Consider the following 15,980-nt stretch of genomic DNA (forward strand, 5'->3'; position numbering starts at 1 on the left):
TATAAACTGTACAATATGAACAAATAGAACTAGGCCTTCTCTTCATGATAGAGCATTCCAAGTGAAGATTATCTTGGGCCTAACAAGCCCATTAGTCTTCTCAAGATCCAGCTCTTCCTGTATCCTCCTAGCCATAGCTCTGGTCACTAGGCCCTTGACCCATGGTCTATCAACAGGTATCTTTGTTTATCTTTTGGTTCGATTATTTTTTGAAACAATTATTACTCACATCATGTTTATGTGGCAGGAATACATACTTTTTGTCATGGTCATTTGGGATGTGTTATATCTCAGTGAAACCACAACGGGAAAAGATAACAAAGTTGTTATTGCACGTAATATCATGTAAGGGATGTTTTTGTATTGATTTGCTCGATGTTAAATGATGCTATACCTCTGTTTAATAATTTGTCATTGCTTCTGTTGGCAGGTATGTTGTGGGACAATATCCTCGATTTTTAAGAGCTCATTGGACGTTTCTAAAAGCTATTGTGAATATGTTTCTTGAGCTTTTGCATGAGACTCGACCTGGAGTTCAGGTTATGTTTTCTTCCTATGTTTTCTGTCCTACTTTTTCTTATATCAACACCTTAGTTTATGTCCATGTGCGTGTGCCTGTGTTTGTGTGCTATACGTGCTCATTTCTGTGTGCTCTGTGTCTGTACTTTGTGGTGTGTGCCTTTGTTTGCCTTTGAGTCCTTGTGTGTGCATGTTGTGTTTTGTATGTGTTTCTATGTGCGTGTATCTGTCATTTTTGTGTTCACAGGTGGTAGCCCTTCAGTTTGGGAACACTACCAATATTCTTGAGGCATATTCATATGGTTCAAGTGAGGAACAAGTAAGTCTCTGGATTATGGCAAAATTGAATCTGGACATACTACTAAGTTACTTGTGAAGCATCTCTGACAAAATTTCCCCCTTGTTTAGGAACATATCATGTAGAATTTTGCACTGTTCTTCACCTCGTTTTGCAAGGCAGGTTTGTTTTCTCAGCTTTATGTCTATCTGTGATTGTATCTTGCAAGTATATGTTCATGAAATGTCATGGGATCAGGTGAAATAATGTGACCTAGTTTTGGGATTTTTTACGCTTTGTGTACGTGTACCATATCATGCGTGTGGCATGTTTGAGAATGGACCCACCTTTCTATATACTGAATTGTCATGTCAATTAGTTTTTTTTCCACATTTGTGTAGCACCTCTTCCTCTGTTTTTTGCTCATAGTTTTTCAGTTTGCTTGATTAGTGTTCAAGACTGTTAACATCTTAATTGGTGTGGTGATACCGTTCTGTTTATGCAGGTTCACATTTGAATTCTGGAATCTAGTAAAGAGAATACATCTGCTTTGCTTTTGGGTCTTGAATGTCTTATCAACGTCCCATATGTAGATGATACCGGGGATTTTAAGGTATGATAATATTGACATTCATGTCTTATGGTTGTCAATTTCTTATGTTATGATTATGATTTATGTGTTTTCAAAGTGTGATAAATGATAGTATACATAACTAACACATATAAAAGTATAACTAAAATCTAGCTAAAAATTTATTTTGTAGGTGATTGTATTTTGTTTTAACAAAAGGCACACTAGAGAAGATATAGGCCCCAACAAACCAACTCCTTCGTTTTTGGAAAATTAAAAAAAGAAATTGAGAAGACGACAGGTATCTTTGTTTATCTTTTGGTTCGATTTGTTTTTGAAACAATTATTACTCACATCATGTTTATGTGGCAGGAATACATACTTTTTGTCATGGTCATTTGGGATGTGTTATATATCAGTGAAACCACAACGGGAAAAGATAACAAAGTTGTTATTGCACGTAATATCATGTAAGGGATGTTTTTGTATTGATTTGCTCGATGTTAAATGATGTTATACCTCTGTTTAATAATTTGCCATTGCTTCTGTTGGCAGGTATGTTGTGGGACAGTATCCTCGATTTTTAAGAGCTCATTGGACGTTTCTAAAAGCTATTGTGAATATGTTTCTTGAGCTTTTGCATGAGACTCGACCTGGAGTTCGGGTTATGTTTTCTTCCTATGTTTTCTGTCCTACTTTTTCTTATATCATTAGCTTAGTTTATGTCCCTGTGCGTGTGCCTGTGTTTGTGTGCTATACGTGCTCGTTTCTGTGTGCTCTGTGTCTGTACTTTGTGTTGTGTGCCTTTGTTTGCCTTTGAGTCCTTGTGTGTGCATGTTGTGTTTTGTATGTGTTTCTATGTGCGTGTATCTGTCATTTTTGTGTTCACAGGTGGTAGCCCTTTAGTTTGGGAACACTACCAATATTCTTGAGGCATATTCATATGGTTCAAGTGAGGAACAAGTAAGTCTCTGGATTATGGCAAAATTGAATCCGGACATACTACTAAGTTACTTGTGAAGCATCTCTGACAAAATTTCCCCCTTGTTTAGGAACATATCATGTAGAATTTTGCATTGTTCTTCACCTCGTTTTGCAAGGCAGGTTTGTTTTCTCAGCTTTATGTCTATCTGTGATTGTATGTTGCAAGTATATGTTCATGAAATGTCATGGGATCAGGTGAAATAATGTGACCTAGTTTTGGGATTTTTTACGCTTTGTGTAGGTGTACCATATCATGCGTGTGGCATGTTTGAGAATGGACCCACCTTTCTATATACTGAATTGTCATGTCAATTAGTTTTTTTTCCACATCTGTGTAGCACCTCTTCCTCTGTTTTTTGCTCATAGTTTTTCAGTTTGCTTGATTAGTGTTCAAGACTGTTAACATCTTAATTGGTGTGGTGATACCGTTTTGTTTATGCAGGTTCACATTTGAATTCTGGAATCTAGTAAAGAGATTACATCTGCTCTGCTTTTGGGTCTTGAATGTCTTATCAATGTCCCATATGTAAATGATACCGAGGATTTTAAGGTATGATAATATTGACATTCATGTCTTATGGTTGTCAATTTCTTATGTTATGATTATGATTTATGTGTTTTCAAAGTGTGATAAATGATAGTATACATAACTAACACATATAAAAATATAACTAAAATCTAGCTAAAAATTTATTTTGTAGGTGATTGTATTTTGTTTTAACAAAAGGCACACTAGAGAAGATATAGGCCCCAACAAACCAACTCCTTCGTTTTTGGAAAATTAAAAAAAGAAATTGAGAAGACGACAGGTATCTTTGTTTATCTTTTGGTTCGATTTTTTTTTGAAACAATTATTACTCACATCATGTTTATGTGGCAGGAATACATACTTTTTGTCATGGTCATTTGGGATGTGTTATATCTCAGTGAAACCACAACGGGAAAAGATAACAAAGTTGTTATTGCACGTAATATCATGTAAGGGATGGTTTTGTATCGATTTGCTCGATGTTAAATGATGTTATACCTTTGTTTAATAATTTGCCATTGCTTCTGTTGGCAGGTAAGTTGTGGGACAATATCCTCGATTTTTAAGAGCTCATTGGACGTTTCTAAAAGCTATTGTGAATAGGTTTCTTGAGCTTTTGCATGAGACTCGACCTGGAGTTCAGGTTATGTTTTCTTCCTATGTTTTCTGTCCTACTTTTTCTTATATCAACAACTTGGTTTATGTCCTTGTGCGTGTGCCTGTGTTTGTGTGCTATACGTGCTCATTTCTGTGTGCTCTGTGTCTGTACTTTGTGGTGTGTGCCTTTGTTTGCCTTTGAGTCCTTGTGTGTGCATGTTGTGTTTTGTATGTGTTTCTATGTGCGTGTATCTGTCATTTTTGTGTTCACAGGTGGTAGCCCTTCAGTTTGGGAACACTACCAATATTCTTGAGGCATATTCATATGGTTCAAGTGAGGAACAAGTAAGTCTCTGGATTATGGCAAAATTGAATCCGGACATACTACTAAGTTACTTGTGAAGCATCTCTGACAAAATTTCCCCCTTGTTTAGGAACATATCATGTAGAATTTTGCACTGTTCTTCACCTCGTTTTGTAGGGCAGGTTTGTTTTCTCAGCTTTATGTCTATCTGTGATTGTATGTTGCAAGTATATGTTCATGAAATGTCATGGGATCAGGTGAAATAATGTGACCTAGTTTTGGGATTTTTTACGCTTTGTGTAGGTGTACCATATCATGCGTGTGGCATGTTTGAGAATGGACCCACCTTTCTATATACTGAATTGTCATGTCAATTAGTTTTTTTCCACATCTGTGTAGCACCTCTTCCTCTGTTTTTTGCTCATAGTTTTTCAGTTTGCTTGATTAGTGTTCAAGACTGTTAACATCTTAATTGGTGTGGTGATACCGTTCTGTTTATGCAGGTTCACATTTGAATTCTGGAATCTAGTAAAGAGATTACATCTGGTTTGCTTTTGGGTCTTGAATGTGTTATCAACGTCCCATATGTAGATGATACCGGGGATTTTAAGGTATGATAATATTGACATTCATGTCTTATGGTTGTCAATTTCTTATGTTATGATTATGATTTATGTGTTTTCAAAGTGTGATAAATGATAGTATACATAACTAACACATATAAAAATATAACTAAAATCTAGCTAAAAATTTAATTTGTAGGTGATTGTATTTTGTTTTAACAAAAGGCACACTAGAGAAGATATAGGCCCCAACAAACCAACTCCTTCGTTTTTGGAAAATTCAAAAACGAAATTGAGAAGACGACAGGTATCTTTGTTTATCTTTTGGTTCGATTTTTTTTTGAAACAATTATTACTCACATCATGTTTATGTGGCAGGAATACATACTTTTTGTCATGGTCATTTGGGATGTGTTATATCTCAGTGAAACCACAACGGGAAAAGATAACAAAGTTGTTATTGCACGTAATATCATGTAAGGGATGTTTTTGTATCGATTTGCTCGATGTTAAATGATGCTATACCTCTGTTTAATAATTTGCCATTGCTTCTGTTGGCAGGTATGTTGTGGGACAGTATCCTCGATTTTTAAGAGCTCATTGGACGTTTCTAAAAGCTATTGTGAATATGTTTCTTGAGCTTTTGCATGAGACTCGACCTGGAGTTCAGGTTATGTTTTCTTCCTATGTTTTCTTTCCTACTTTTTCTTATATCAACAACTTAGTTTATGTCCCTGTGCGTGTGCCTGTGTTTGTGTGCTATACGTGCTCATTTCTGTGTGCTCTGTGTCTGTACTTTGTGTTGTGTGCCTTTGTTTGCCTTTGAGTCCTTGTGTGTGCATGTTGTGTTTTGTATGTGTTTCTATGTGCGTGTATCTGTCATTTTTGTGTTCACAGGTGGTAGCCCTTCAGTTTGGGAACACTACCAATATTCTTGAGGCATATTCATATGGTTCAAGTGAGGAACAAGTAAGTCTCTGGATTATGGCAAAATTGAATCTGGACATACTACTAAGTTACTTGTGAAGCATCTCTGACAAAATTTCCCCCTTGTTTAGGAACATATCATGTAGAATTTTGCACTGTTCTTCACCTCGTTTTGCAAGGCAGGTTTGTTTTCTCAGCTTTATGTCTATCTGTGATTGTATGTTGCAAGTATATGTTCATGAAATGTCATGGGATCAGGTGAAATAATGTGACCTAGTTTTGGGATTTTTTACGCTTTGTGTACGTGTACCATATCATGCTTGTGGCATGTTTGAGAATGGACCCACCTTTCTATATACTGAATTGTCATGTCAATTAGTTTTTTTTCACATCTGTGTAGCACCTCTTCCTCTGTTTTTTGCTCATAGTTTTTCAGTTTGTTTGATTAGTGTTCAAGACTGTTAACATCTTTATAGGTGTGGTGATACCCTTCTGTTTATAGAAGTTCACATTTGAATTCTGGAATCCAGTAAAGAGAATACATCTGCTTTGCTTTTGGGTCTTGAATGTCTTATCAACATCCCATATGTAGATGATACTGGAGATTTTAAGGTATGATAATGTTGACATTCATGTCTTATGGTTGTCAATTTCTTATGTTATGATTATGATTTATGTGTTTTCAAAGTGTGATAAATGATAGTATACATAACTAATGCATATAAAAATATAACTAAAATCTAGCTAAAAATTTATTTTGTAGGTGATTGTATTTTGTTTTAATAAAAGGCACACTAGAAAAGATATAGGCCCGAAGAACCCAACTCCTTCGTTTTTGGAAAATTAAAAAAAGAAATTGAGAAGACGACAGATATCTTTGTTTATCTTTTGGTTGCGATTTTTTTTGAAACAATTATTACTCACATCATGTTTATGTGGCATGAATACATACTTTTTGTCATGGTCATTTGGGATGTGTTATATCTTAGTGAAACCACAACGGGAAAAGATAACAAAGTTGTTATATATCATGTAAGGGATGTTTTTGTAATGATTTGCTCGATGTTAAATGATGTTATACCTCTGTTTAATAATATGTCATTGCTTCTGTTGGCAGGTATGTTGTGGGACAGTATCCTCGATTTTTAAGAGCTCATTGGACGTTTCTAAAAGCTGATGTGAATAAGTTTCTTGAGCTTTTGCATGAGACTTGTCCTGGAGTTCAGGTTATGTTTTCTTCCTATGTTTTCTGTCCTACTTTTTCTTATATCAACAGCTTAGTTTATGTCCCTGTGCGTGTGCCTGTGTTTGTGTGCTCTGCGTGCTCATTTCTGTGTGCTCTGTGTCTGTACTTTGTGTTGTGTGCCTTTGTTTGCCTTTGAGTCCTTGTGTGTGGATGTTGTGTTTTGTATGTGTTTCTATGTGCGTGTATCTGTCATTTTTGTGTTCACAAGTGGCAGCCCTTCAGTTTGGGAACACTTCCAATATTCTTGAGGCATATTCATATGGTTCAAGTGAGGAACAAGTAAGTCTCTGTATTATGGAAAAATTGAATCCGGACATACTACTAAGTTACTTGTGAAGCATCTCTGACAAAATTTCTCCCTTGTTTAGGGTATCATGTAGAATTTTGAACTGTTCTTCACCTCGTTTTGCAAGGCAGGTTTGTTTTCTCAGCTTTATGTTTATCTGTGATTGTATGTTGCAAGTATATGTTCATGAAATGTCATGGGATCCGATGAAATAATGTGACCTAGTTTTGGGATTTTTTACGCTTTGTGTATGTGTATCATATTATGCGTGTGGCATGTTTGAGAATGGACCCACCTTTCTATATACTGAATTGTCATGTCAATTAGTTTTTTTTTCACAGTTGTGTAGCACCTCTTCCTCTATTTTTTGCTCATAGTTTTTTAGTTTGCTTGATTATTGTTCAAGTCTGTTAACATCTTTATTAGTGTGGTGATACCCTTCTGTTTATGCAGGTTCACATTTGAATTCTGGAATCCAGTAAAGAGAATACATCTCCTTTGTTTTTGGCTCTTGAATGTCTTATCAACGTCTCATATGTAGATGATACTGAGGATTTTAAGGTATGATGATGTTGACATTCATGTCTTATGGTTGTCTATTTCTTATATTATGATTATGATTTATGATTACTGAAACTTGTGTTTTCAAAGTGTGATAAATGATAGTATATATAGCTAATACATATAAAAATATAGCTAAAATCCAGTTAAAAATTTATTTTATAGGTAATTTTATTTTGTTTTAATAAAAGGCACACTAGAGAAGATATAGGCCCGAAGAACCCGACTCCTTTGTTTTTGAAAAAGTAAAAAAAAATTGAGAACACTGAAGGTATTTTTGTTTATTCATAAATTATATATATATATATATGACGTGTATTTTGTAATTTAATTTTATATTTAACTTAATTATATGAATTTTGTACTGTAAAATCCTTTTACATGATTGTCATTGTTATATTTTACAATACATGTTTTATTCCAATATCATGTTACACGGTCTGATTTTGTCTCATGAATATGTTGTTTATAATTAAATAACTTGATGTTACATTTTTTAATGTAGATACATAATTCTAGTGACTATAAATGTTGTTTAAAGTTTAATGAATAACAATTATTGAACCAACTACAAAAAACAAGCTATGGCTATTATGTTAATTTTAATATTAAACTTAAAAACTCATGTGATGTGCAAAAACATTTGTTGTCATTTAAAGGATTTTTGATAGACTATGGCCCAGGCCAAAGAATCCAAGAGATGATACCTTAAAAGAACCAAGAGGAATGAGATGATCTTAAAGACCTTTTTCATATATTTTGTACATAGTTCCTTTGTATAGGTCTAATTTTTTCCTTTGTATTTGTGAGACACTTTACTTGCTTTTCCTAGTGTTTGTATATTGATTTTAAGGTGGGCTACTTGGAGAGTTTAACTCCATTTAACCTCCCTAGTTGATAAATTCATTTTGTATTTTTTCAGTAGGGAAAAAAGGGTGGCATTTAGCAATGCTTGAGGGTGTGTTTAGAAATTGGGTCTGAGTTGGGCCTAGGCAAAATTTTGCATATTGGACTCATTTTTCTCCTAATTTTTCATAGATTTGCTTTAGCTAGGTCTCATCATCATTTGATGAACCTAACTAAACCAAATCAATAATTTTTGAAACAATTCAAAGGAGAAAATGAAGTCGTGGCCGCCTAGCTCTGTTACTCCTCCTCGGTCGAAATTTCCATGCTACACTCTTGGGTTTTGAAGCTTCTCCTCCAAGTTTCTAAACCTTGGTAAGGTTGGCTGACCTTACCATAGTTCTTAAGTGAACCATGGTCAAGGTTAGCTTCTCTTACAAGTTTTAAAAACCATGGATAGTTAGTTACGCCTTACCATGGTTGCTAGTGAACCATGGTTAAGGTTAGTTTCTCCTAGAAGCTACCTCTCCCTATATATTTGTAAATCCTTCACTTGTACTCACTTTTGGACATTTATAAGAATTAGAAATCAGATTTCTCTCTCATTTTAAAGAGTCAAATTTGTTAGAAACCTTCTCTTAGGTTCTCTCTCAAAGTTCCTTCTCCTAGAAGTTTGGTTCCTCAAGCTTCTTCACCTCTCCAAGGAGTAACCGAACCTCCTCAAGGTGCCTCTCCTCCATTGGAGTTTACTTCATGGAGCTTCAAGCTCATATTTGAAGATTTGCCTCAAGAGTATTCACGGTCCTTTGCATGGAATACTTGAAGAACATCAACCTTCTCCAAGTAGTTCCATCATTTTTGGTATCTAGAGCCTAGTGCTCTTGAGGTTTGGTGTTCTAATTTTTTTTGTATGAATCCGTGTTGTCTCTTCCTTCTTCTATGTCTAAATATGTCTTTACTGAATGGATCTAAATTTTCTAAAAAAATTTTGATAGATCCTATATGTCACATAAGAAGTAAGTTGATTCATGTTCTTGCTTGTTTCCTAATTCGTGAATCACTTGTGTTGTTCTTTAGGTTCTCTTTGCTTGTGGGTTTTTGTTTTGTTGAGTATCTGCATTCATTCACATGTGTCCGTGATTGGACAACATTCATTTTATATTAGATTTGTTTTTGAATCACTTGTTTTGTCATAGAAGTCATGTGTAGTCCTTTTGCTTGTTGAAACTTCCTAGACTAGCTTGTTTGACCTAAATTTTTTTGTGTTGATTGTGTCTGAAATTTTTGTGTATTTTCTTATTGAATCTGAACCTTACCTATATGTGCTTTTGTTTTACATATTTGAGTTCATAATTTGCTATTAGTTCTAGCAAATTTCCTAGAGTTAGGTTTCTATGATGTCTTGTTAAAAGTTTTGTCAAAAAAATTCATAAACACTAATTCCTATTAGGTTTTTCCTTGAGTCTTTTGTGTGGCTGAAACCTATTGCATTTTTTAAACATTAAAACAGAGACAAAACAGAGGTGTAAGTGGTCTAAATGCATGAGAAAAACAAAAGAATGAGTGCTTAAAAATTTGACCTAAAAACACTACAAAATTGTGAAGCACTAGTTATAAAATGTATGTGAACACCTCTTGTTTTGTGTAAAAAATTTGCTGCAGTTTTTAGTAGCCTAAATCCGAGACTTATATGTGTTAAAAGGCATTTGAACTCCTGATCATTAAAAGAAAAAGAAGTGAAAAATATTTTACAAAAAGAAAAGAAAGAAAATAGCAAAAGAAAAAGCCAAAAGGAGTGAAAAACCTAGTGAAACTAGTTCTCGGTTTTGGTGAAGCTTTGCCTTAAATATTTTCAGTCCAGCCACATAATTTGTGTCTTATTTTTGTTTCTAATCTTAGCCTTGTTTTTGTAATCCATTCTAGTGCCTTTGATAGGTTATCTTTTGTGTGCTAACTTCCTAAAATTGCCTTAATTGTTGCTTGTCATTTTTGTGGAATTCCTTCTAGTCTTGTCTCATTTTCTTCCACCAATTGGTGTAGCTGTTCCTAATTGCTCCTTTTCAGTTTTTGTACTAATATTCCAGCATCTTAAGTTGTGTTGAGTGCCTCTTGGAAGGTGTTGAAGGCCAAGCTCAAGGATAGCCATTATTGAAGGATTTTGGTGGTGACCTAGGAGCTTGTTTCTCATTGGATTGGATTCTTGGAAATTCAAACACCTAGGAGTAACCAACATCAAGGTTGCTTCTAAAGAGGAGTGAAACACATTGTGAGGCTGCAAGCTAGGTGGCTGAATTGGAAGAAGAAGGAGCAAAAGTTTTTTGTGAAAAATTTGTAAAGAATTTAGTAACAAATTTAGTGACGGAAATTATTCTTCAAAAAATTTCAATACCAAATCCATCACTAAAATTGTCACTAAATTAGTGGCTGATTTTTTTTGTTCTAAAATTCTTGGTGCAGCCACTAAATTTTGTTTAAGTGAATTTACATTTCATTTGGTGTAAATTTGCATTTCATCTTGAATGTGTATTTGCATTTCATTTGGTGTAAATTTACATTTCATTTTTGTAATCTTTTAATTTCCAAATTTTGTACAAGGCCTTTATTAAGGAGTGTTTTGGAGTACCTTTGGTGTATCTTCATCTCTCCTTAAGTGTTCTAATAGTAATTTTCGTTTAGTACTTGTGAGAGGGTCCTTGAAAGTCTTTGGTGTCTTTCAAGCTCTCACATAGGTTTAATTATTTTCCACGTCTAGTTTATGTTTTCTTGTCTTTAAGTTTTCAAGCAAGTTATGTTTTAAGTAATTTATGTTTTCAGCAATTTAAGTTTTCAGGCAATTTATGTTTTCTTGTCATTTATGTTTTCAAGCAAAATATAATTGTACACTCTAGGCACTTGTTTGTTAATTTTCTTTGAAAAAAGATTTTTGTGAAATTGCTTTGTGCAAGGCAAACGTACAAGGGGGTTTAGAGATTTTTACTTGAAGAGGCTTGGTTATTAAGTGGCTCTTTAGTAGCTCACCTCCCTCCAAAGTTCAATTTGTTAGACCTCCAACTGCCAAGTCTAAGCACTTCAAAAAAATCTTATTTTCATAAAAATTATTTTTGTGTGGAAAAATCTTTTTGTGTTAAAATGTCTCAAAATTCCTCTAATAGTAAAAGTGATGGCTCTCCAAAAAGTCTTTCATATATTACTAAAGAGCTCAAATCATTTAAACTATGGAAAAAGCAAGAGTCTCTTCAAAGAGAAAAAAAATTGAAAGAGAAGGACAACTTGCTTATATTGAGGAAGAGTTGAGAATTTTAAAACAAGAAGAAGAAAAATTGAAAGAAAATATGAGAAAACATAAAAAAAAGTAGGAGTTCACACTCCCAATACACATCTCCTAATGAAAGCCTTAATGTGGGCAACCATTATCAACCTTTCCCTAGAAAAACTATTAAACCTAAGGAATCCAAGGTAGATCTCCCTTAATTTTTTGGGAAGGATGATGTGGAGGCCTACCTTGATTGGGAGATGAAGGTAGAACAACTCTTTGCTTGCCATAGGGTAAGTGAAGAAAAGAAAGTTTCACTTGCAACCCTTAGCTTTCAAGGGCATGCAATGTATTGGTGGACCTCTTTGGAAAGAGAAAGACGTCTCCACAATGATCCTCCTATCCAATATTGGAATGATCTTAGGAGTGCATTGAGGAGGAGACACATTCCCTCTTACTATGGCAGGGAGCTTATGAATAAGCTCCAAAGGCTCCAACAAAAAGATATGTCTGTAGAACAGTACAGGCAACAAATGGAGCTTTACATGATGAGGGCTTGTATAAGGGAAGAGGAAGCCACTATAGTAGCCAGATTCATGAGTGGTCTTAACTTAGAGATTAGAGACCAAGTGGAGCTACTACCCTACAGGAACCTAAATGACTTGGTCCAACTTTGTGTAAGGGTAGAACAACAAATATTGAGAAAATCTTCTAAAAGAGAAAGCTCCCACTCTAGATCTCTTAAGAAAGACTACATGGAGGAAGAAAAACCTTTTGAAAAGAAAATTATTTCAGAACCCTCCAATGAATTGGCTAACAGGAAAGAGAAAATTAAAGATAAGGATAAAGATCTCATCACTCCACACACTAGCACAAAGACTAGTGATATTAAATGTTTCAAGTGTCTAGGGAGAGACCACATTGCTTCTCAATGTCCCATAAAGAAAGTCATGATCTTAAGGGGGCATGACACTTATAGTAGTCAAGAAGAGACTACTACCTCCTCTTCTAGTGAGAGTGAGGTTGAAACAAAGCTTCAAAGGTCCAAAGTGGAGCCAGTTTATCCTTATGAAGGAGAGCTCCTAATGCCTAGGAGAATCCTTCATAATCAACCTAGTGGTACCCTATCACAAAGAAAGAACATCTTTCATACAAGATGTAATGTTTTAAATAATGTTTGCTCTCTCATTGTTGATAGTGGCTCATGGTGCAACTATTGTAGCACTAGGTTGGTTAAAAGTTGAGTTTAATTACTATGTCACATCCTCAACCTTATCATTTGCAATGGCTTAATAAGGATGGTGACATAGTAGTTGATCAACAAGTGAAGGTTAAGTTTTTCATTGGGAAGTATGAGGACCAAGTTTTATGTGATATAGTACCAATGGAAGCTTGTCATATTTTGTTAGGAAGACCATGGCAATTTGAAAAGAAAACTATACATAATGGTCTTACTAATGAAATCTCCTTCACTCATAAGGAAAAGAAATTTGTACTTTATCCTCTCTCACCTCAACAAGTGGTTGAGGATCAAGCACAAATGAAAAAAAAAAAAAAAGAGAAAAAGTAGGGAAGAGTAAAGAGGAAGAAATATCCTCTAAGGGAGTTATGTCTAAAGACAATTGTTTTATCACTAGAGAACCTATGAAAATTATTCTCTTTATTCATAAAGACCTTAACTCTTACCCTCACGGTGCCACTAGTCTTGAAGAACAGATTCACAAATTCATTATTTTTAAAGAAAAAGAATCTCAACTTCAAGATTTTGTGAAGGAGTAGATAGCCTTCTTTTGTGTAAGACTTATCCTACCTTAGTTGCGTCAATAATGCACCCAATTTATGGAATATATTATTTGTTGGATATAACATATGAACCTTTAAGGTTCCTTGTGACAAATTCTTTTCATAACTATCCAACAAATAATATAATCCAAAATTGTTTAGAAAATTTCTTAGTAGTTTTTTCCTTATTTTCTAGGAAATGCCTAGGTTACCACATAGGGTACTTTAGGCAAGATGTTTTAGTTTTTAGGATTAAGTCTTTAGTGTGCTATAGTTTTAGTTTTAGCACATTTTTAGGATTTAGAAATATACCTAGTCTATGTTTAGGAGAGGATCCTATTCATTATATTAGTAGGTCTAATATCATAGATTTCTTTAGGTTCCGTGAAAGGATTCCTACTAGGATATACCTTTCACATTTATTCATGAATTTTATTATATTTGTAGGTGTGGCCAATAATCATGAAGACCCTCGAGATTTGAGGTCAAATCCTTTTCAAAAAGGAGGGGATGATAGACTATGGCTCAGGCCAAGGAATCCAAGAGGTGATACCTTAAAAGAACCAAGAGGAATGGGATGATCTTAAAGACCTTTTTCATATATTTTGTACATAGTTCCTTTGTATAGGTCTAATTTTTGCCTTTGTATTTGTGAGGCACTTTACTTGCTTTTTCTAGTGTTTGTATATTGATTTTAAGGTGGGCTACTTAGAGAGTTTAACTCCATTTAACCTTCCTAGTTGATACATTCATTTTGTATTTTTTCAGTAGGAAAAAAGAGGTGGCATTTAGCAATGCTTGAGGGTGTGTTTAGAAATTGGGCCTGAGTTGGGCCTAGGTAAAATTTTGCATATTGGACTCATTTTTCTCTTAATTTTTCATAGATTTGATTTAGCTAGGTCTCATCATCATTTGATGAACCTAACTAAACCAAATCAATAATTTTTGAAACAATTCAAAGGAGAAAATGAAGCCATGGCTGCCTAGCTCCTTTACTCCTCCTTGGCCGAAATTTCCATGCTACACTCTTGGGTTTTGAAGCTTCTCCTCCAAGTTTCTAAACCTTGGTAGGGTTGGCTGACCTTATCATGGTTCTTAAGTGAACCATGGTCAAGGTTAGCTTCTCCTACAAGTTTTAGAAATCATGGATGGTTAGCTACACCTTACCATGGTTCCTAGTGAACCATGGTTAAGGTTAGCTTCTCCTAGAAGCTACCTCTCCCTATATATTTGTAAATCCTTCACTTGTACTCACTTTTGGACATTTATGAGAATTAGAAATCAGATTTCTCTCTCATTTTCAAGAGTCAAATTCGTGAGAAACCTTCTTGTAGGTTCTCTCTCAAAGTTCCTTCTCCTAGAAGGTTGGTTCCTCAAGCTTCTTCACCTCTCCAAGGAGTAACTGAACCTCCTCAAGGTGCCTCTCCTCCATTGGAGTTTACTTCATGGAGCTTCAAGCTGAGATTTGAAGATTTGCTTCAAGAGTATTCACGGTCCTTTGCATAGAATACTTGAAGAACATCAACTTTCTCCAAGTAGTTCCATCAATTTTTTTATTTATAATTATAACATATTTTATTAATAAATGCATATACATAATTCTAGCCACTATGGATATTGTTTAAAGTTTAACGAATAACAATTATTGAACCATCTACAAAAGCGAGTTGTGGCTATTAATCAATTATGAAAGTAATAATGAGTTAAGAATTTATATATTAACGATACCATCTTTCTCATCTTTTATGTTAATTTTTTTAATACCAAACTTAAAAACTCATGTGATGTAAAAAAAAATATTTGTTGTCATTTAAAAGAATTTTTTTCATTATAATTATAATATACTTTATTGCTATATGTAGAATTGCACGATTACACTCACTCATGTTATCGAGATATATATTTCATATACTATTAATTATATTACATTCATATTCATGTAAGTTAATTAGACATTGGATAATATAATTACGCTATTCATTTTTAGTTTCAATTAGCCTTAATATATTTTTACCTAAATGTTAATCCCAATGTCTTATTATATATATTAATAAATAAATAAAAATTATCGATGTTTAAATTTTTTTAGCATAAAATGCACACAAATCAATATTATTAGTAGTTTTGTAGAGGTAGAAAATACGATCATTTAATTCACACAATATTATTCATACAAAGGTTACTAAAGTCACTAACAAATTTAATTAATGTGATTCACAATTTTTTAGTTTAAAATTATATAATTACTAATAATTATATTTTTTTATTATATGTTATTATTTTTTTAAGTATATATTCCATGTTATTCTTTATTTAAATACTACTTATTTTTGAAATTCATTTTGATGCAATATTTTTGATTTGGTATAAATAATGCATTAATATGTTACGTTATACAGTTTTTTTTCTTTCATCATATATTTAAAATTATAAATATATATATATATATATATATATATATATATATAATCATATATTAACAATTTATCAAATTGAAAAATAAAATAGTCCATACATCGCATAGGCCACCCACTTAGTTTTATATAAGGTAAAATAGCTTTTATTTATGCAAATATACTTTTTGGAGGTTATATAATTTAATCTTGCAAAATTAATAGAATAAATTTTTTTATAAAAATTTTAAAAGAAATTAGATTGATATAATTCCTCTTTCTAAATCTTTTCTTTCTTGACATTCTTCAAGTTTCTTCAAAGTTTCTAATGGAGAATTCATC

At 33.5% G+C, this 15,980-nt stretch overlaps 1 protein-coding gene across 5 annotated transcripts; it reads left to right on the forward strand.

Moving 5' to 3' along the window:
* Nucleotides 1–5,451: 5,451 nt before the first annotated feature.
* LOC145956281 (uncharacterized) lies at nt 5,452–13,684 on the forward strand. Of its 5 annotated transcripts, none has more exons than XM_083071860.1 (5): nt 5,452–5,883; nt 6,389–6,796; nt 6,886–6,934; nt 7,257–7,364; nt 10,275–13,684. In XM_083071860.1, the coding sequence occupies exon 5, from the start codon at nt 11,724–11,726 to the stop codon at nt 12,705–12,707; it is 984 nt and encodes a 327-aa protein (XP_082927986.1). In that variant the 5' UTR covers nt 5,452–5,883; nt 6,389–6,796; nt 6,886–6,934; nt 7,257–7,364; nt 10,275–11,723; the 3' UTR covers nt 12,708–13,684. The 5 variants fall into 5 exon arrangements, with proteins under 5 accessions (XP_082927986.1, XP_082927998.1, XP_082927990.1 ...); XM_083071872.1 differs by having other exon boundaries at nt 6,886–6,930; XM_083071864.1 differs by having other exon boundaries at nt 5,453–5,883; nt 10,327–13,684.
* Nucleotides 13,685–15,980: the final 2,296 nt, after the last annotated feature.

Source organism: Cajanus cajan, chromosome 1 (assembly GCF_000230855.2).
Source record: "Cajanus cajan strain Asha chromosome 1, NIPB_CcT2T_4, whole genome shotgun sequence".
NCBI lineage: Eukaryota > Viridiplantae > Streptophyta > Magnoliopsida > Fabales > Fabaceae > Cajanus > Cajanus cajan.